General features: G+C 38.6%; 1 protein-coding gene across 1 annotated transcript; it reads right to left on the bottom strand.

The window, feature by feature from the left end:
- Window positions 1–8153: 8153 nt before the first annotated feature.
- On the bottom strand, window positions 8154–22446 carry LOC124168064 (mannose-P-dolichol utilization defect 1 protein-like). Its single transcript, XM_046546176.1, has 5 exons — window positions 22056–22446; window positions 21909–21974; window positions 18960–19092; window positions 13653–13896; window positions 8154–8415 (listed from the first exon to the last, which is right to left on the bottom strand). The coding sequence occupies exons 1-5, from the start codon at window positions 22162–22164 to the stop codon at window positions 8194–8196; spliced, it is 774 nt and encodes a 257-aa protein (XP_046402132.1). The 5' UTR covers window positions 22165–22446; the 3' UTR covers window positions 8154–8193.
- Between the last annotated feature and the right edge of the window lie 9 nt (window positions 22447–22455).

Raw genomic sequence — 22455 nt, 5'->3', positions numbered from 1 at the left:
GTAGCGAGTCTTCCACGTCGTGAAGGCCTTCTGGAAGTCGTACTCCGGAATGCTGTTCAGCACCCTCGTCGTCGCCGCTTGGACCGCTTCCCCCGTGTCGAAACGATACCCCTTGAGCTGCCTCTTGATCCTGGGGTACAGGAAAAAGTTCGGTGGTGCCACGTCAGGGCTGTAAAGGGGGGTGAGGCAACGTGGAAACGCCAAATTTGGCCAGGAGATCCCTCATAATCCACGCGCTGTGGCACGGTGCATTGTTGTGGTGGAGCTTCCAATGCCCCACAGGTCTGGTCGCACGCGTGTGATCCGATTTCGCAGCACTTCTACGTAAAATCTTGCGTTTACAGAATGTCCACGAGGTACAAACTCCTTATGGACAATTCCATGATGGTCGAAAAATGCAATCAACATCAATTTCACTTTCGATTTCGAGGTTGACGGACGCCCGGCGCGTTGGTCGTCCTCGACGTGCTCCCTGCCATCCCGAAACAACTTGTGCCACTCAAATATCAAGGAATGGCTCATGGTATCATCCTTGTAGGCCTGCGTAAGCATTTACTTGGTTTCGATTGCGAATTTTCGAATTTTGCAGCAAAACTTCATGGCGTACCGCTGCTCTAAATTTTGCTCCATCGCAAATAACGACGAGGCGCCTAAACAGGAGGTCACTAAAACAGTTGTCCACACTCAACTAATGCACGCAGGCGACTGCCGCATGTTGAAAATTGTTCCCAAGACTCCGCACCACAATATTCAATCTTGCAGACCCCCCTCAATCTTTCTGCCCGCACGGAAAAAAATCAGTCCTACTGCTTCTGGATACCACCCTGTATCTGCTCCGTTAACAAACAATTATGACAAAAGGAACTAGGCAACTCAAAATGAAGCTCTCTTACTTATTTGTCGGACTTGGATTAGTTTGCTATCCCGTTGTGCCTGGAGCAGTATGTGTTTCCTTGAGTCTCAGTGAATTTGTTATTTGGTTTTACTGCCAAGAAGGTTTGTTCGTAACATCTCTACTCGTACTGTAAGAAGCATTCACAGGAATATTTCATATAGTGGCATCGCTTAGGAAAGGCAGTGCTTTGCATGAAGAAGAAATTATGTTAGACCAGCTCGCAGATGATCTATCAAATGTACCATTAGAGTACGATGAAGAGGTTGCGCTGCATTTGAGGTAGAGTTTCGACGAGAGTGAAAGCGATTCTGATATTTTGGTGAATATGAAAACTAGAAAATCTATTCCTCTAGTGATCAGTGAAAGCGACTCCGATATGGGTGCACAGGAAGACAATAATTTGGTGGGAAGTTCTACTAAATGGGAAAAAATAGATTTAGAGACAATTTTTGGGCCAACCTGGAGTGAAGCGATTACCTGAAAATTCCACCAGTATCCTTGACGTAGTCTCACTATCTTTTTTGAAATGATGTACTATCAATCCAATTTGTATTACCTTCAAAAGAAACAAATATAAATAATTGCCAAAAACAGGGAGGTGGTCAAATATAACAGTAGTTGAGATGAAAATATTCTTTGCTATTTTGATTCTGATGGGTCAAGTGAGGAAAGACATGCTAAAGGAGTATTGTAGCACAGATCCTTTCATTGCATCCAACATATTTAGAGAACTGTTGACAAGAAATGGATTTGAGCAGATATGGAAAGCATGGCACTTCAGTGATAACGGAGAATTTTTAGATACTACGGATTAACTCTATATAATAAGACCCACTCTAGAATACTTAGTTGAAAATTTTCAGACTGTGTATAAACCAAAGCAGGAGTTGTCACTTAATGAAGCCATGATTCCATGGAGAGGAAGATTGAAAATCAAAGCTTATAATCCAGCTAAAATTGTACAATATGGGTTATTAGTCCGAATGGTTTGTGAAAGTGATTCTGGTTACATTAGTAATTTGGAAATATGTTCAGCCGAAGGAGAAAAATTAGAATAAACTATCCTTTCTCTTTCACGGCCACATCTCAATCTTTGGCATCATATATCAAGACAATTATCATAATAGTGTAAAAATAGCAGAACTACTCTTGGAGAAAGTAAGAGATTGTGCAACCATAAGTCCCAAGACTCCCTGTCACGTTGAAGAGCGAGGCCAAAACTTTGAAAAATGGACAAAGCATGTTCTCTCATTAAGGTGAAGTGTTACTTGTGGTTTGGAAAGACAAAAGGGAAGTTAGGATGACAAGTACTATTCACAATGCTAGTATGGATAACTAAAAGATTAAGGATAGGGTCGCAGGAGTGGCAGTCAAAAAACCCATGTGTATTTTGAAATACAATGAGTGTATGAAAGGAGTAGACAGAGCGGATATGTTCCTATCCTATTACTCCATAATGAGAAAAACAATGAAATGGTCGAAGAAAGTAGTACTGTGGCTCATAAGTTGTGCTCTTTTCAATGCTTTTTGGGTTTATAAAACTCTAAACGTTTCAAGTAGCATTTGTTTCAAAGGATTTTTGCTCCAGATCGCCAAAGAGTGGGCAGTGAGTAAAGAGTCAGTTGAGTCATCCTCGGGACGAGGATGGCGAAGAGAAGCCAACAGAGGGTGTCCCTTCATGAGATCACCCACAACGCTTCTTGAGAGACATAGGTAGACATCATCTCATCCCTATCATTGGAAAGGGGAAGAAAAAATATGTACCACACCAGAAGATGCAAAGTGTGCGCTTTAAGAAAAATTAGGAAAGAGACTAGGTGTGTGTACTCAACTTGCAACGTTCCACTCCAAGGAAAATGTTTTATGGAATATCACACGAAGAAGAAATGCTGAAATTATTTGTGAGTACTACATTCAAAGTCGCATTAAAAAATATTGATTTTTTTAAAAGTTATGGAATTTTTACTATGACTATGCACGTTCTAAGATTGAGGTTTAAAGGCCATTTTACACGGGGCACAGAATTGCGCAGGTTAGAGCTGCATTAATTTCCAAAATGGCGTGGAATTGCACGAAGGCATGAACGAAATTAGAACAGGGTCTATTTTGCCGTCTTTCATCCACGCATTCTCGCATGTGTTCTAGCAATTCACCGCTTTACATGATGCAATTTTGATTGCACCTTCGCACGTACGTCAGATTGCGCAATTTCGTGTACCGTGTAAAACGGCCTTAAAAATCTGCAGGAACAGAGGGTTAAAAGGCATTTAAATACCCTGGTACACAACGTGTTAATCCTGGAAAGCTGTAGGGGACTGATCAAAATGAAATTATGTGACTTTTAATCTTTTTCAACAAGATGTAAACACAGTGAATTTTATAATAAATAGTTGCACGGTAAGTTGGAATTTTAACTTTAACCTTAGAGGTCAGAGGGGTCAAATTTGACTGCCTCACTTTGAAGCAGTTGTCACTTTTTTCTCCTACCTGCATCATTGCTATTTAACAGTAAATATGTTTTTAAAATGTTAAAATGCTTAAATGAAACATGATCTCTACTCCCTATGCCTTCCATGTTGCAAATGTCCATATTTTACTACTTTGCGACATCAGCATGCTTGTGTTGGATTTCCCTCTGACATCTTCATGAATATCAGTATCAGCAGAATTTTAATTTAAACTTTATTCTCATTGGGTCTGTCTTTAATTTCAATGCGTCCGTTTGTGGAATTTGGAGCTTAACTTATTTACCAAGTTGCGTCGTTCGATTCTGAAATCTGACAGTTTTTTTAACTTGGCAGGCTGAATGTTGATCAGCAAAATTTGTTGATGTTTGGTGAGCTTCGATTTGTCCTTGCGTGGTGGTGGTGATTACATTTATTCCCTTCATTTACATCATGTTTCCACTACCTACCATTAGGTAAGTTTTTATAAAGGCGGTCGAAGATGAGCACATTTTGAGGACAGACTCATGGACAGCAAACTTTTCAACCATTGGCTGTGTTGTTAGCTATATGGCTCGGAAGGGGTTACATATATCACAAGGAGCATCTAGCTGCCTTACTGGACGTAAGTGAAAATGAATCGGGTTCTGATCGTGGTGTATGGGAAGATAGTGATACGAGTAGCGACGAAGAATCTATTTTTCTGAAACATGATTCCATCCCATCCTCTGAACTGGATTCGCCTGTTCCAGAAAGAAGGTTTGAAGACAGCAGTTCACCTTCTCAGGAAATATACTGTTTAGCATAGTCGGTAATTTGGATTAATATAAGAATGTGGGGTAATTTACTCCATAAAGTACTGGTATATAATTATTTATTACCTTGAAATCATTTTTCAGAAAAAAAAATAAAGGAATTTTCTACTTGAGAGGAGTATTCGGGAACAAATCTCTTCCTCTATAATCATTGTGGTCAGTAAAGTAGGGTTTGCCCTTGTGCGAAGACGAAATGTCTGGAGACTGTTTTTGCTTTTTTGCATATTCTATTTGATTTGACATAAAATCAACAAGGCCAACAATACTAGCTACAGACTATTTGCATTTGCATCCGAGGTGGGGAGCAATTGCATTAAAAACAGGCATGCTAAATTTCAGGGCCCTACGTAACAATAGAGGAACAACTTGCCTCGCATAACCCTGTTGGCCATTTTTGCAATTAATGTCAAGTAAGCCTGTAAGTACAGGAAAAAAATTGGCAACCTGTGGATAAGGATAAACAATATTTTATAAATGCTTTTCCCTATCTAGGAAAGTATGATTCCAGGCCAAATGATATGCGTTCCGGATATCATGTGGTGATACTGTTTATTTCCCTCTATTTAGGAAAGGGAATCCTGAAGGGAGTTCCTAACTGAAATCAAAACCTGTCGCTTGCAGCTACACGAAAAAATGTTCTGGAAAAGGATAAAATCACTGAATTTCAAGAGAACCAAAAATGTTCTCTTAGAAAGTACTATTCCCTTCATTGTAACCGTTAAAAGTATAAACTAGGGGCTGTATTATTTTATAATGAAAATAAATTTGAAATAGTTATAGTAGACCAAATGGCGAGGCTTGATTCAGTGAAACCTGCTGGCTGATGTTGACCTTCTTCACACTTTCAGCAACATTCTGAATCTCGCTGGGAAGTTTATTATCCCTGGTGAGTAAAAAAAATAATGGTTGGGTTTTCATTAGAGAGGTAAAAAATTGTAAGAACTCTTGCTGTAAGTTTATTCTGACTCTTCCAGAGCAGTTTTTAGCATCTCATCAGTAGAGCAGTATTATAGATACAGCTAGTGTATATATCGTGTTTGGTATCATTTTTTTAAATGAAGTGCAGATTACTAATATTTCAATCTAATGAAAGTATAATACCAATTGCCAAAAGTCATTGTTAGACAACTTTTGGGCAAATAGGTGACTCATGCAGCACTTGACCTCCAGAAACAAGGAACTTGGAAGTAGGTAAGCTGAAAAAGGTCAGCGTACAAGGAAGGGGTGGCATGAAAAAGGTTTCTTTTATTCTCATGTAACTTGATATTTTCTTTTGAAGATAAGTTCTTCGTAATACGATCCCTGCACAAGCTGGGACCTTTTGTTTGATTTCGGAGAAGAGGTATGCATCTAGGGGGGGAGGCGATTGCTAAATGGAGGGGGATAGCGGATCTTAGGAAATGCGCTAATGTTACTATCCCACCGCACTCAGCTTCTCCCTAAGGTATTTCAAGCTTCAAGGGAAGATTCAAACTATGTGTCTGTCGTCATTAGCCACAAATAACACATTGTAAACACTTCGTCTCACTTCCATTAAACGATGGATGCGGGAAAATTTTACTTTGGAACCGGGATCTTTAAACAATCAATGTGGGAAAATGATACTTTAGGGAACGACAGATGCGAGAGAAAACTAAATTGTCTCATTGGAACTTTATTTGGGACCAGGAATGGCTAGCGATGAATGCGGGAACGATAGATCGGGTTTCCACTGTATATACCTTTTTTTTTATACATTCATCAAGTGAAATAGAAGAAAAACGTACATTTAATGTTTTGCACAATTCTAGTAATTGAAGTATTTGAACTTCGAGATATTCAAGTTCGAGAAACCTGCTATTCGATCCATCTCTAATTGAAACCCCCTGTAGTGTTTTAAGTGTGATACCATAGTGAGGGCTACCTTTTTCCCGTATTATAATAATAAATTATTCTACCAATTAAGTTAGGTCTCCATGGAGTACTTAAGAAGAATTTTGGGAGCCTCCCTTTCCATCAAGCACTTCCTTCTTAAATTCACAATAAGGTCTACTCCCTTTCATTCTATCTACAAATCCTATTCTTTTCCTTTTCTCTCTCGCATTTACCTAACATTGTACCCTCTAACAGTGTTTTCAACATCCCTTCCCCGTTAAGTACTCCCTCCATCCTTACCTTCTGCCTCCTTCGTTCTCAATAATCTCATCAAGAAGCTGCCTCTCCTCACCCACCATGTCCAGCACTTCCTCATTCTCTTCGTTTCCGTCCACCTCACCTTCTCCATTCTTCGCCACAGTCATATCTCAAAGACTTACAGTCTTTTCTTGTGCTCCTTCCTGTGTGTCCAAGTTTCCTCACTGTAAAGCACTACACTCCATATCAGACTCTTCACTAACCTTTTCTTTTAACTCTCACATAATGATCCTCTTATAAGCTCCTTCCGGTTCATGAACGCCTCCTGTTAGTGCAATTCTCTTCCGAATGTTGTTTCTTCTGAATTCGTTTTCCTCTAATGTGCTGGCTAAATACCGTATTTCTCTGAATATAGTCCCCCTCTGAATATAGTCCACCCCCCTAATTTTGAGGCTTCAGTTTTGGGAAAAGTTAAATAAATGCGTTTGAATATAGTCCCCCCCTTTACTTTTACCACAGGCATTTTTGGTAAAAAAGGGGGACTATATTCAGACATATAGGGTACTTGAGTTGCACTACGTGTTAAAGCTTTTCCCCACTCACCTTTATCTTTATCTCACATTCCTTGCTCATGATGCTTTACAAAAGCGAATAATCTTGGTCTTCTTGTGATTAATCCTCATCCCATACTCCTCCCAACTCTCATGTAATGCATCCACTTGAGCCTGAAGCCTCCTTGCTGACTGGCTAATCAACAGCTGATGAGCACACGATTTGGACTGCTTGTGGCATCACATGCTCAGCAGTCTATTCCACCTTCTCCAGTAATGTTCTTAAATATCCACAGGGAGGAATGATGCCTCGGTAGCTTAGCCAGCTAAAGCACCTGAGTGGAAATTGGGGCATCCTGGTTCTAATCCTGGTCAAGGTGAATGATTTTTTCTCTGTGGATTTATCGCAGGTATTCCTTCCATCTACTCTGAACCTCTTCTCACTCGGTTAGCATCCTTCCACATTTAGCCTTAACTTTAGACATTGCTTGCCCTCTTTTGCCACCCGATAGCGACTAAATTTTGGCATACAATGCACCTACCTCTCCTTCCTTTTGAAACTTTTCCATTTCCTGACACTCTTTTCCACCAAGCGTCCCTAGCCCTCTTAGTTTCACGCGGTAATCTATTATTAATTTTGCTGATATTTGCAAACATTCTTTTGCCCTGCTCTGTGTCCATGTTCTTCCACTTTCTCCTCTCCTCTATTTCTTTAATTATTTCCTCTGTTATCCACGACTTCTTTATCCTTTTACAGTCAACGTAGCTAATTGACTTCTCAGCCGCTTTCTTTATTCCAGTTTTTACATTATCCCACCTTCCTCAACAGTCTGTGTACTTTCAATCTCCGGGGCCACAAGTTCCTGATATTCTCTTCTGGTACTCCCCTTCAAAGCTTCCGCATTCCTTTTCTTTGCCTTCCTAACTTTCATTAATCTTTTGAATCTTATGTTGCATTTCATAACTGCACTAGGTTGTGGTCTGAATCCGCATCCTCTGCAGGGAAGCTGCGCGAGTTTTTCACACCTTTCTAAACTTTTGTCCTATCATGATATATGTAAGTAGTTTATTTTGTGAGCATTTGCATTATTATTTTGCTATTATTTTTATTTGTAAAATTTATCTCAACCTCAAACCACAAGTAGAAATTTAAAAATGTCATCTTCATATTCAAATATGAATTACATTGGTGTAAAAATGCGTCATTTACACTTTACTAGTTACCGAAAAATAAGTTTAAAGTAAGGTGTTAAATAAAAGAAAAATAAGAGTAAACAAAGATTAAAGCTAAACCATCTACCGAGATGTGTACTGAATGTAATGCCCTGAAATCTTAAAAAAAAAATAAAAAAATAACAACTCGGAAAACAATGCAATCATTCAGATTTTACATGCTTCCTCCCATAGTATAATATCTGCGCAAATATGACACCATTAGCAGTCGAAGCTGCCATATACGTCACAACCAAAACCTTGTCGCCTGTCTCTTGAATTGAAGTGAATATGCGAGCCAGGGACCCCACAAAGAGAAGACCAAGGGTGACAGCAGACAGCTGCCCGGTGCTCTGACGATTATAGTTGGCAACAGCTTGAATTGACTGAAATCAAGAAAGCAGATAAATATTATGTAATAGGGAAGTGCGAGTACATAGTACCTTTTTAAACGCGAGTCGAGTATGGTCCTTTCTGGGCCAGACAATACAAAAATCCAGGCCCCAACATATTCTCATTTTTCCAATCCACTTGTGAATTTACAATTCAAAATGCTTAGCTTGATATTAAAAGAAAAGATTATGAGGAACATTGATGGTAATTGTGTCAAATAGGAGATGAATAACAATATAAGTTTATTAACCAGTTCCATAAGCACAATTGAAATGAACTTGATTGTTTCTCGCTTTACTTTGTGACAATCCATTCTGATCAATAAAAAGTTATGTACTTTTTCACACGATTTATTCAATACGACAGAGGCGACATGATCAGGTACAGAAATCGTTATTTTAAAAGTTATTTTGTCGTTGTTTATCTGGTTGCTACTACGGAATTTCCAAGAGGGGGGAATAGTTGGCAAAAATATTCTCATTTGCTAAAATTCCATTTGTGATATGCTTCCTAATCTCCAACTCCTCCAAGCAGTCCATCCTTCTTCCCTTTTCCTCAAGGTGGAGAATTTCCGGAACAAAATCGCTCCTGTGGTCACTCTCCCAAAGGTGTTTTGCGAAATGCAATTTGTCTATTTCCCTGTTTCTCAAATGCCTTCCGTGTTCCTCTGTTCTTAATCGGAACGAATGTCCAGTCTGGCCTATGCAACAGGTGTCACTACACTTGAGTTTGTAAATGCCACTTCTATCATTTATGTGAATTTTATCTTTCATATTGCATAATAGCGCCCTTAAGTTAGATGCGTTATAATATGCAATTTTAAATTCTTCTCTGGGAAAGAGATTTGCGGTTGCCTGTGAAATATTTCCGTAATAACTCGGTTTGCACCAGCGTTTCTTATGCTCATTATGAATGGTATATCATTTTCTATGCCCGGAGGGAGCAGTTCTTCCTTAACAATTTATCTATGAGACTTTCTTCGCATCCATTTTTAACTGCAATGTGTTTGATGGTTTTGATTTCCATGGCGAGGTTCTCGGCAGAGAGGGGGATGTTGAGTGCTCTGTTTAACATGGCATGAAAGGCGGCTAACTTATGAGCTAGCAATGGGCTTGTTAAGGCTGCTGCTAGCTGTGAAAATTTCATTTTTATTACTACGAGAGTGATTTATATTTAATTCTAAGGACTTATTGAACGACCCTCTTAAAAAATATTTTCTGGGCAAAACCTTGATACATCTCATGGAATTATATTAGGGATGGGTCGAATAGTAGATTTCTCGAATTCGAATATCGAATTCGAATATCAAATCATTGCTCGAATATTCGAATACCTCGAATTTCGAATACCTCGAATACTAAACGATGAATGTGAAAATGTTTGACTAGGTCGCTTATGCAGCAGGAAACCCAAGATTTTGGCGAGTAATTGTGACTGCCTTTAAAGGATTCAAACAGGAATTTAGCTGATTAATGGAATATTTTAATTTTATATAAACAATAGGGTAGTTTCCTTCATTAAAGAAAATGAAAGGCATTGATTGTGATTTGTTACCCACCATTGGTGTATTCATAATATACAAATTATTTGGTTCTAGAAATACATACCGGTTTAGACCAATGGCAATGGCCAATTTTATCCTCATTTGAAAAAGGCCAGATTGGCACCCATGTAATGCCACTCCAGTTGACATCACAGGGACCTATTTTCTACACGAGAGGATAGGAGTTTACATCGTCTAAGGTTACCAATGCATGCATGAGGCACAAAGATCAGGGAAACATGTCTTAATAATCACTTATTAAAACTGGCTGTGGTCGGAAAGTTTTCTTCGCTTGATAAGGTATTAATAATCCTTATTTTAGCCAAGCGCTACCAGCTAGCATGGTACTCGGCTACCTGCTAGCATCCTGCGTCGTGTTAGCGCTCAGAGCCTCACCCCAAGGTCACCTCACTCGCGGCAGCGGGAAGCAGAACGACGTCACGCGGAGTTTTTCCCGGCATTCATACTTACCCGTCGCATTTTCGCGCGCTTGAAATTTTTCACTTTTAATTTAATCGCGAAAAATAGATATCGTCTTATAAAAATCTAGAATCGTTAAATACGTACTCCAGGAGTATTAATATTTCGATTGAGGCTATAAAAAATAATAGGAGAGCACCGTATTTGAGCATTACGCCAAAATGCTAAGCCTCCGTCGTATTTCTTCGTCTTTCCGGCATTTATTTTCCTGCGTAAAATGCTTAAATAAAGTCAGAAATATGTCGTGTTTGGTCTTATTCTTTTTTAAATTACGCGCTTATTACTAATATTTCAATCTAATAAAAGCGTAATATCAATAGCCGAAAGTCATTGTTAGACAACTTTTGGGCTAGTAGATGACTCATGCAGCAGTTGACCTCCAGAAATGGGGAACTTCGAAGCAGGTAAGCAGAAAAAGGCCAGTGGGTGAGTAGAGGGGGGGCGTGAGACACGTTTTTATTGTTCTCGTGAAACTTGATATTTTTTTCGAAGCTAAGGTCTTCGTAATACGATCCCTGCGTGAGCTGGGACCTTTTGTTTGATTTCGGAGAAGAGGAAATCGTCGGAGGGGGAGGGGCGAACGCTGAATGGAGGGGGATAGCAGATCGTGGGAAATGCGCCAATGTCACTATCCCACGGCACTGATGAGTTCCTCCATATGGTAGTTTCATCTCCTGGGGAGGAAGGGTGAAACGCTATTCTTATTTTCCGGTAACTTGATATTTTTTTCGAAGCTGAGGTCTTCGTAATACGATCCCTGGGCAAGCCGGGACCTTTTGTTTGATTTCGGAGAAGAGGAAATCGTCGGAGGGGGTGGGGCGAACGCTGAATTGAGGTGGATAGCGGATCGTGGGAAATGCGCCAATGTCACTATCCCACGGCACTGAGCTTCTCCTGATGGGGGACACCTGGGATTTTCGGATTTTTTTCACCCGATCAATTTCGGTTCCCCACGTTGAACTCTATTCACCGCTCTAACCCGCGAATTTGATGTAGTTCGTCAGCTTGCCTAAACGGCGCTGCATGCACTGAACGACTAGAGTTCTCCTCATTTTTTCGAGTCAACTACCAACGACGTGCGAGCGACAGTGTATGACGCGAAATTAAAAGTATTCGAGGTATTCGAGACGGCACCTTTGGCATAAATATTCGAGATCTCGAATATCGAATACTTTCTAGTATTCGAGGTATTCGAGGTATTCGAGTATTCGCGGATACTATTCGCACATCTCTAAATTATATATTTTTCCTGGTGTATTTCAGGCCTAAACAATCAATTGATCCTTGAATATATTTCCCCTTATGGAATGGTTGCTATTCGCTAATGACCACAAATTTCTAAGATTGAATTAGTAAACAAAAATTTTCTACTCGTTATTTGATTACATTTCCTAAAACAGAAGGGAATTTATTTAGTGCCAAGACCATTGATATTTAACTATTAAAATTGGGATGTTTAGGGTCGCTTAATTATTTAACGTAATTTCACGCCTTAAAATCAATAAAAATAAGCATTCTTTTCAAATTCTAGCATAAATAACCGACAAAAATGTTCAAATAAGGCCGCTAAAGACAAAAAAGGGCGAAGGGTACAATTTGCATTATCTTGGACTGAAATACTTTCTTTCATACAAGTTATGGAGGCTAACTTCTAAGAACCACTCGTTTTAAGGCACTGCTGCCTAGGTATGATAATAATAATAATAATAAATTTATCGGTGCCAAAAGATATGCAAAAACATATATAGGACCCGTCAAAAAAGATAAATACTTACACAAGAGATTCTGAATGAACAATACATAAAAGAATGTTACACAGTTGCAACAAAACAATTAAGAATTGAGGAATTCCTCAATAGAATAAAAGGTATTGTTTAAAAGGTACATCTTTAATATAGAGGAGAAATTTCCTTTCACCTTTTCATCTTTTAATGAGGCAGGTAAGTTATTATAAATCCTGCAACTCATGGTGACAGGACCAGTATTAAAAATACAAAGGTTATGTTGTCTCACAGCATAATTGTCTCTGCTTCTCGTGTTATGATTATGAATATCAAGATTCTTTAGAAGTGTCAAGTGAGAATGGTGATTTCTTATAAGCATCGCAGCACAATAAATATAAATACAAGGTAGGGGAAGGATTTGTAACTTTTTAAAAAGATTGCGACAGCTGTCTCGTTTCCTAGCTTTGCAGATGATTCTGACTGCCCATTTCTGTAATTTAAAAATACTATTGTTACATTAATGGGTATGTTACATTAATGGGTACTCATCGTGAACTACTTCCTCCTAAATAATGTTCTTCTCCTTTGATTGTTAAATCTCTTCCTGATTGTTTCATCCATGAAATGACACCTAAACTTCCATACTTATTTCTAGTTTTTCCAGGATTAACATCAATAGGGTGGTTTCCTATTATTTTTTTATTGCCTAAATCGAAAGATTATTACTCCTGGAGTACGTATTTCACGCTTTTAGATTTTTAAATGACGACATCTATTTTTCGCGATTAAATGAAAAGTGAAAATTTTCAAGCGCACGAAAACGCGACGGGTAAGTATGAATGCCGGGAAATCTCTCCGTGTGACGCATTTCTGGTTCCCGCTTCCGCCCTGTGAGGTGACCTTGACGCAAGGCTTAGCACTGATACGATGCAGGCTGCTAGCGGGTAAGCTGAGTACCCTGCTGCCTGGTAGCGCTTGGCTCAAATAAGGATTATTAATACCTTATCAAACGAAGAAAACTTTCCGACCTTAGCAAGTTTCAATAAGTGATTATTATGACATGTTTCCCTGAGCTCTGCGCCTCATGCATGCATTGGTAATCTCAGACGATGTATAACTCCTATCTTCTCGTATAGAAACTAGGCCCCTGTGACGTCACGTGGAGTGGCATCGCATGGGCGCCAATCTGGCCTTTTTCAAATGAGGATAAAAATGGACCATTGCCATTCGTCTAAACTGGTATTTCCAAAACGAAATAATTTGTATATTATGAATGCAGTGATGGTGGGTAACGAATCGCAATCAATGCCTTTCGTTTTCTTTGATGAAGGAAACTACCCTATTCCTTGACGCACAGCTATTGAGATACATCAACCTTAAAAAAAAATCGGGTTACCTTCTTTGTTTCAATGTAGACCACATGGTTTTTTCAATAGCCTTAACAAAGGGGAAAAAACATTGAGCACGAAGTGGTTTTACCTACCTTCCCCAACAAGATGAGCGGAACATTGGAGGCTTGCATTCCCCTCAGTATCTCAATGCTAGTCATGCCAGACATGAGCACATACAGCATCACACAATATACAGCCACAAACACCAGGGCATTTGCGGCACTTCCACCCGTCTCCTTCTGGGGAGACTTTTTTGATCTACCGGAACCATAGAACAGGGCAAGAGCAGCTATGGCACATGTTTGCAGGGCTAAAAACAACCCTTCTCCCCAGGCACTACCAGAAATGTAAAACATAAAACAGTAATTAGTCTAAAAACAGGTATACAAACACCCAGTGCAGGTAAAAATAGTATGAAAGCATTATGGGCCAAAAAAGTTTCCCAACCAATAGAGCGCTGCCTATGGACGATTTGGATTTCATCTATTGCGGTAGGTATGTCATTCCTAGGCCACACTCTGGAAGATCAAATTTCTAACTATTAATCATAATGTCATTCCTAGACCACACTCGGGAAGATCAAATTTCTAACTATTAATCGTAATGTCATTTGCTTGCTTTCAACCATGATCACTGATGTACACCACTTGGGGAAAAACATGTAAAAAATAAAATAAAAAAACACATGAAAAAGCCCTCTCAGAACCATATACTTTTGAGTGAGAAGTGAACTATTACACATTACTACGTAATCATATGATGCAAATAAACTTATCAAGAAACCATCGTGGAATGATCATGAGCGAGCTGGAAAGATTACATAAGTATATCTTTTGGTGGTAAACAAATGGATTCATCTTATATGAGTTATGATTGATCAATGAACTACATTGCACAAGCCTTTCATTAAATATTCATGAGAGCTACCAAGTTATATTTCCATTAGGAAGACCAAGGAATAATATACCATAGGCTGAAGATGAAGCTGAAGTTTCAAAATAAGCAACTGCGGCACCACTCCATTTGGTGAGAAACAATTTTGAACAATAGTATCTCTTCTTTAAAAAAAAAGGAATAAGCCTGATACATTACCAACAACAAGGAAATCGTACATGTGGTGGTATGGTGTGGTATTTGAAGATGGCGACAGCCAGCTGAGGTCATTAGCACCATGGGGGTAGGGTAAGGAAGGAATGGAGAAGAACTCAGCATTAATATTAGCCTGCTCTTTAACTTTCTGTCAGGCTCAATGCTGCTAACTGCTGAGTTCAGGTACAATGTGGCTAATGGGCACACATGCGAAAAAACTTAATTAACTCTTACCATGGCTAAATGGTACAGCTTTAAAGTGCAAAGCACCATTATTAGTGCAGTCTAACACTCCCATGATGTTTTACGTGCTATTCATAGGCCCCTCCACACTTTGTCGTATGGCCACGAACTGATCCCGCGATTTAAGGTGCTCTTTAAGTATTATTACGTGTAATGTATTTTAGCAAATTAATTCTATAAGATCAGTGTTATTTATTATACGAAGTCATTTTGCTAATAATGCTATTATTTTGCTTTATTATGCTAAATAATCCACCACTGATCTGTTGGCATAAATGCAAAAAGTAAAAAGTCTACACATAGGGTGTCAGAAGAAATAGCGCCTAGTGGCACTGAGAAATCAAAAAACATGCTGTGCCCGTCAGATCCATTGCGCCTGACGGAAGGTCAAAAGAGGTACTGAGCTGACCACGGTTTAACATACCATCTGACGGTTGGAGCACTGCACTCACAATCAGTGGGGTAGCCAGGTATTCCGTTATGGGGGCGGGGGTCGGGGAAATTTTTTTAAAACAGGGTATTGAGTAGACGGTTTTAAACTAATTTTAACTTTTAATAATAAAAAAAAAACTTCATTTGTCAAAGGAATATTTTGTAAATTCATGATTCATCAATACAGCATACTCCCGATTATCCGGGCTAATGATGGGGAGAGACGGCATGAATAATACGGAAACACGGATAACCCAAACTTTAACTTTCATGAGTTGTAATGTTCATAATTTACGTAAAACAAACAATATATTATAATTTAAGCACTTATTCTGTTATTTTTAAGCGCTTCCCGGACTCATTGAGAGCTTTGTTCGCCAGACCTCGATCTTTTTGGTGGCGATAATATGATTATACCCATATTTCTACTGCTCCATATTAGACCTGGTTTCGGTTTCATCCGTGGCTGCATGGTTTCGGAAACCATGCATCCGTGGCTGCATGATCACGGATACAGAAAATTGGTTTGCACGATTGCCCCAAAACCATTACGCGATGTTGCAAACTACACTGTCAGGCACCGGATTGCAACTTGCGGGACGTGTATCCGTGATCACGGAGCATGGTAACACACTGCCAGGTTTGGAAAACAGGAACTCCCGTAAATGCAGCTCCTGATTTACGAAGGGGATTCTGAAGGAAATAATAAGTCTGGCGTATCCTAGCATTAAAATGCAGTAATTCTGGTGATTTGCATGCGATTTTCTTTTTTTTTTAAGATCGAGGGAAACATTGAATGAGAGTGAAAATCATGCACTGATAATCCACAACACGGATTAACGAGCCGCAGCCGGATAATCCGGAGTCCAATGGCGCAGCGAGGGGAGGGTTTTGGGGGATAAAACCCTCCCCCAGAGCTCAGAAATTTTTTAAAGTTAAACCTATTTTACTTAATTGGATTAATGTTACTTACAGAATAGTGTAAATACAAATAAAATATCCCTCCGAAAGCCGTAAAACTCATCATTTTGAACCATTTATCTTGAAATTTTTCTAAACTAGTACCATCCTGCTTACCCTGGCGGGTACTCCACACCCCCAGACACCCCAGTATTAGTTGTGCCTAAACCCCCCACCCCCCCAGTCCTAATTCCTAGCTGCGCCCCTGCGGGAGTCTGCTGTAATTCATTTTCTTTTATGACGGTAAGTAATCGTGTTTTTATATTTTGGGGGTGTGTGGACCATCCGGATCTTCCCCTTGCTACGCCACTGACTGCACTTGATGTGCCCCCCACAAAGCATTCAAGCAGGGATCTGAAAAATCTCTGCAACAGCTGGGATTTGAATCCGAACTCACCGTGTGGGCAGCCAACATTCTATCCACCACACCAGCCCAATCACAAATCCATTCATATTTACCCACTTGATTTGAGACAAAAAGAGGCCAAAAAAAATTGGAAGAAAGGATCATTGAATGAAGTCCTCATACAGCATTAATTCCCAGGAATTTTATAATTGAGCACAATGAATTAAACTTAAGGGGCGTAAATTGTATCCAGGCCAGTGACAATAAATCCTAAGTCCTCATATTTTGTCTTTGATTTGACCATAGAACGGATAACATTTCTTAATAAAAATCAACGGGGAAAATTGAAAATTTCCATGAAGGACAATTTTATTCTACAAAATGAATGCTGGAAGTTGTACAGGAAGTGCTATATAAGATTATTTTAAAACATAGGCTTATACAGCGGGATTCATTGGTGTCAACGGCTTTTGGGAGCAACTGCAAATTGCTGTTTGTCACACTAGCTTTCACAGCCATTTAAGTTTGCATCATCAGGCAATGATGCATTTCATCGCCTGATGATGGTACCTGCAATGGACACGAAACCTTGCATGACAAAGAGCAATATGCAGCTACTCCCGAAAGCTGTTAACACCTACTGTCTGTAAAAAAAAAAGCACGACACCCGAGTTTGAGGAGCTCTATCGTCTAAACAAGGCAATCAAGTTCAATTAGACAAAAAGCATACGAAAGAGAATTTATTTCTACGTTGAATCATTTCCTTCAAAAAAATTTCTGTGCCATCGTATTTCCTGCACTTAATTTTTTCTAAAAAAAATCACCCTTTTTGCATGTAAAATCAGGTTTCCCAACTTTGAGCGTTTGGTATACCCATAGTTTTTGTACCAATGGCATAGAATTTTGATATTAGAAAGCCAGATATATTATTTAGTTTTTAGAAAACAAATTCTTTATACCATGAAAATTGATGGCTTTGTCGTAAACAATTCAAATCTCTGCTAACTTTGAAACCAAATGGTGAATTGAAAATTTATTGGTACTGTTGTGTGCCGTAGAATATAAGTAATGCAAGTACGTAGATCATACACGTTAAATGCCAACAGTGTATTCAATATCGTTTGATATTTATTCTTGTTTTTAACTCTGGTTGTCGCTTTTAGTCTGCCTAGTGAGGCAGACCAAAACAAAGCAACAGAAAAGAGGAAGTCCCTCAAAGCCATGCACAGTTGCCATGTCGTGCATTGTAATGCATAGTACCCTGGCAGTTTGGGAATCATCCACAGGTGTCATCGGCCTAGCCGTTGGCAACCACGCGCCTCTTTTCCCCTCCCTCTCCCACGACGAAGCTGTGGGTAAGCTTGTAGAAACATTTAGATAAATATTAAGCAATATTGACTTTATTAGCGATATTTAATGTAAATGATATGAATACTAGTCTTCATTTCATCACACAGCATACATCGGTACCAATCAATTTTCAATTGATCCCTTGGTTTCGAAGTTAGCAAAGATTTGCATTGTTTACAACAAATCTATCAATTTTTTGTGGTGCATTAATACAATTTGTTTTCTGCACATTGTTAATAATTGATCTGGCTTTCTTATATCAAAATTCCAAGTTATTGGGACGAAAACTACAGGAATACAAAGAGATCAAAGTTGGGCAACCTGATTTTATGTGCAAAAAATTGGTGCTTTTTTAGAAAAAATTTAAGTACAGGGAATACTATACATGGCGCAGAATTTTTTTTAAAGTAAATGATTCAACATAGAAATAAATTCTCTTTCGAATGCTTTTTGTCTCATTGAAATTAATTGCCTAGTTTAGACGACAGAGCTCCTCAAACTCTGGTGTCTTGCTTTTTTTACAAACAGAAAGATTATTTTTGTTGATACTTCACCCATTTGGCCAAATCATAAGTTAAATCAGTAATGTTTTTAATAATATAAAATTGATCAAAATACCAATAGCATTACAAGTAATAATCCAGGTTGAACCTAAGTTGAAACTTTTACTTATCTACAAATTACATTACTAAAATTATTAATAAACAGTACGAGGTATTTTTTAATTTTCTCTTTGAAATTATAGATGATTTAGAGATGTATTTTTAGAGAAAAATAGTTTGTGTTTCCTTTGATTATTGCCCTCCTGATACATTTCTGTGGGCTGATTGCACAACATCTTCATATTAAGAATGAAAAACAATTTCAAAAGTTCAAATTAGCCCAAAAATTGTACGTATTGGTTTAGTTAGAATCACTGCCTTTCAGAAAGACAGCAAAAAACTCTACTTAGGGATTTTACTCAGTAGTGCATGATTACCTGAATGGAAATTTACTTATAAAACTGTACGCCAAGCTAGCGGTGATGGCAAAAAGTTCCATACATACACTGGAAATGCTGATACCTTCTGCACTTTTATTGGACATAATCTTCAAAATTTGAGGAACCTTGACTGAAAAAAGAAAAGACATGAACAAATTTTTTAAGCAACTGAAAAATTACAGCAACCACAATAAAAATTGCTCGTATTTTTGTCAATTAGGTCACTTCTTTTCTGGATATCACGCAAAAAAATTAGCATTTCATTTTTTTATACAGTTTTGGGAGGTGTACTTGAATACAGTAGAACCTCGTTAAAGCGAGTACGGGCTATAGCGACACCCCCGCTATTGCGAGAGATAACCGATGCACCGTCAATTGACCCTATAATAAGCGTGTTAAAAAATTCGTTTTTACGAGACCCTTTCGGCGTTGGCTCTCGCCATAGCGAGGGTTTCACCGCCGGAAGACTTTCATCAAGACTCCTTAACCTCTGTAATTGCTAGCGATCTGTTAGAAATGAAGTTAATGGAGTGCTCAGTCTCAAATTTATGTGGTAAACTGTCGTTCGATAAATATAATGATTGACGAAACAATGCTTTGTATGATTTTTATTCAGTGCGGCGCTTATAAATTGTTTGAATAGTTTGTCGTTATTTGAGTAAGGAAATTTAGTGATGCAAAAAAACATCGCCTTTTGCCTGGATTTATATGCTTACGTTTATGGGATAGATGTTTATCTGTCGCCGCACCACTCCTGTTCCTGTATATCTGTTCGCAACAGGTATATTGGCTATTATTTGCTCCACCTCCGGTAAAGCGACAATTCGTTATAGCGAGTCTTTATTAGTGCACCGTGGAGTGTCGTTATATCGAGGTTGCACTGTACTTTGAGATTGTCTTCAACACTGAGTTATCCCTAACACATATTCCTTCATAAAGGAGTAACTGAAATTACCTTGAGGAATGAGCTCATTCCCACACTTCTTTTAATTGCCCATTGAGAAATTTTGTTAAGTATTAATTCCAATGTGACATAAAATTTGACAAAGAAGAGTCTGAAACAATTTATTTATATATATTTTGAATATCTTTACCCATCCTTTTCTCCCATTCTGGAGTCTGTTTAAAAATTCATCTCTTCCTCCGTTAGGTAACTTGGTAGCAATAATAAGAAATAATACATCATTATTTATGCTTGAAGATAATGTTGATGGTTTCAGGCGTTACTTTATGGAAGTTGCTCATGATGAATGAAAATTGTACTTTGTTTTTCCACATATATTTATTTACACCCGACCGCGATTTCGGCGCACTGTGTCATCATCTGGCGAGGAGTACAATGGAAGATCGTCTTATATGTATATAAACCAGAGTTAAGGGGGGGGTATTCAAGAGGTAGGGGGAGGTTGGGAGTGAAAGGTGGGCAAGGAGTGAGAGGTAGGGGAGAGAGGGAAGAGTACAAAGGACATTAACCAAGTACAAAATTTTTATACTCGGTTAATGTCCTTTGTATTTGAGTACAAAATTTTGGTACTTGGTTAATGTCCTTTGTATTCTTCCCTCTCTCCCCTACCTCTCACTCCTTGCCCACCTTTCACTGCATTTATTCAGCTTTGGTGCATCGACCCTTCCTACCTCCCCATCCTCTCACATCCCCTTGGCTTTTACTACCAGGGAAAACCTAACCCCCCCCTCGCTCCCAACCTCCCCCTACCTCTTGATTACCTCCCCCCTCACTACTCTGGTTTACATATAAGACGATCTTTCTTTGTACTCCTCGCCAGATGATGACGCAGTGCATCGAAACCACGGTCACGTGTAAATAAATATATGTGGAAAAACAAAGTACAATTTTCATTCACCTGAAGATGATTATTACTCATCGAAACCCAGGTCGCATTATATAAAAAAGTATTAGTAGAAGTAAAATTGAAATATCCATGAAACCTCGAACTGACATGGAATGACCCCAGTGCAAAGCCAGAGAAATACTCTTAAATGATTGAGCAGGAAAATTTTTAATCTATCATTTGACATTTTCTTTACCAGACCCCTGAGATCACTCCCAAAATATTCCCTGTGGATATTTCTAATGTGCCTTTTTGGAATGGGCACTTTAGGATGAGACGGGAAAATTATACACGAGGCTACAAGAATTACTTCTCATATATGCCAAAAAATATTCCAATGGTATATTCCTGACACTGCAGGATTGTTAACCTAGTTTATTCTCCACGGTAGACTAGATTATTCTTACAACATCCTTAGGATACTTTGAATGCATATTTAGCAACTTTTAATTACTTGACATAGAAATTTGGAATGGATCAGAAATAATTCATGATCACTGAGAATATAGAGGAGACACCAATGGCACTATACAATCTAATTTGCAAAATTGATGGGAATAAATTGGGTTGAGCCATTTACAAATAAGTAAACATCTTTATACATAGTATTTCTTACAGCATTACCTTGAGGGGAGGTACTTTTCTTACATTACACCATCTAGAACTGGGTTACACACAGAGATCAGATTTAAGGAAACTCCTAGCTAGTTTAAATTCCCTAAGGTTTTGGACATTACAATAAATGGCTTGGTCGTATGCAGTTCACTGGAATGGAAGCAGCAATTGAGAAACAAACCCTAAGGGAACCACAGAACTACACATTCACATTTGATTCAACAGAACCAAACCAAGAAATCGATATTATTCCTACACAGCATTAATGATTTGGCTGTCGAAAATACATAGTTTATAAATTAAAAATAGAAAACAAATTGGTTAGGGTAAACTTGAATAATGTGACTTCTTTCGCAAGGCTGTACATAAGATAGCCTACATGTTTACCTGTAAGCTGATTTACAGGAGGTTTTTTTAGGCTACCTATGGAACACATTACGGTACAATGCTTCAAAAAGGCAAATCTCATGACAATACTCACCTAACATGGACCCCGCTATTATTCCTATTCCTAACATCTTGCTAACAGCGATTTTGACACAGTCCACTGAAAAAAGTTAAATATGATACATCAAAATTCATGCCTAAAGTTTTTAAATGATAATGAGTCGTGAAGTATAATACTTACTGTTAAAGAAGTCAAACTCGACGAAAAAAGCGTCATGGCACTGTTCTTTGAATAATGAAACACTCAGATTCTTCAACAGACCAGAAGCATCATCCATGACTGAAACCATCTTCAAATAATTTCGGTGACAAATGTTATCAGAAGTACAACCTAAGCAGGGACGTGGTAGGCAGTGGACTATATGGAAAAAATAACTAAGTCTTCACAGCTCAGTGACGAAGAGAAAGGCAATTCGTGAAGGCTATCATAAGTCGGCGCAATTGTGATTGTGATAATAAATGCGCTGATCTGAATATTTAACTAAAGAGCGTGTCAAAACTCATGATTACAACTCTCAAAATTGAATATCTTCGATTTTCTCTTCAAATAATCAGTTTTATCAGCCGATATCAGCGCTGGG

This window comes from Ischnura elegans, chromosome 11, assembly GCF_921293095.1.
Source record: "Ischnura elegans chromosome 11, ioIscEleg1.1, whole genome shotgun sequence".
NCBI lineage: Eukaryota > Metazoa > Arthropoda > Insecta > Odonata > Coenagrionidae > Ischnura > Ischnura elegans.
Note: the sequence above shows the minus strand (reverse complement) of the source record. Positions and strands in the feature narration are given on the sequence as shown.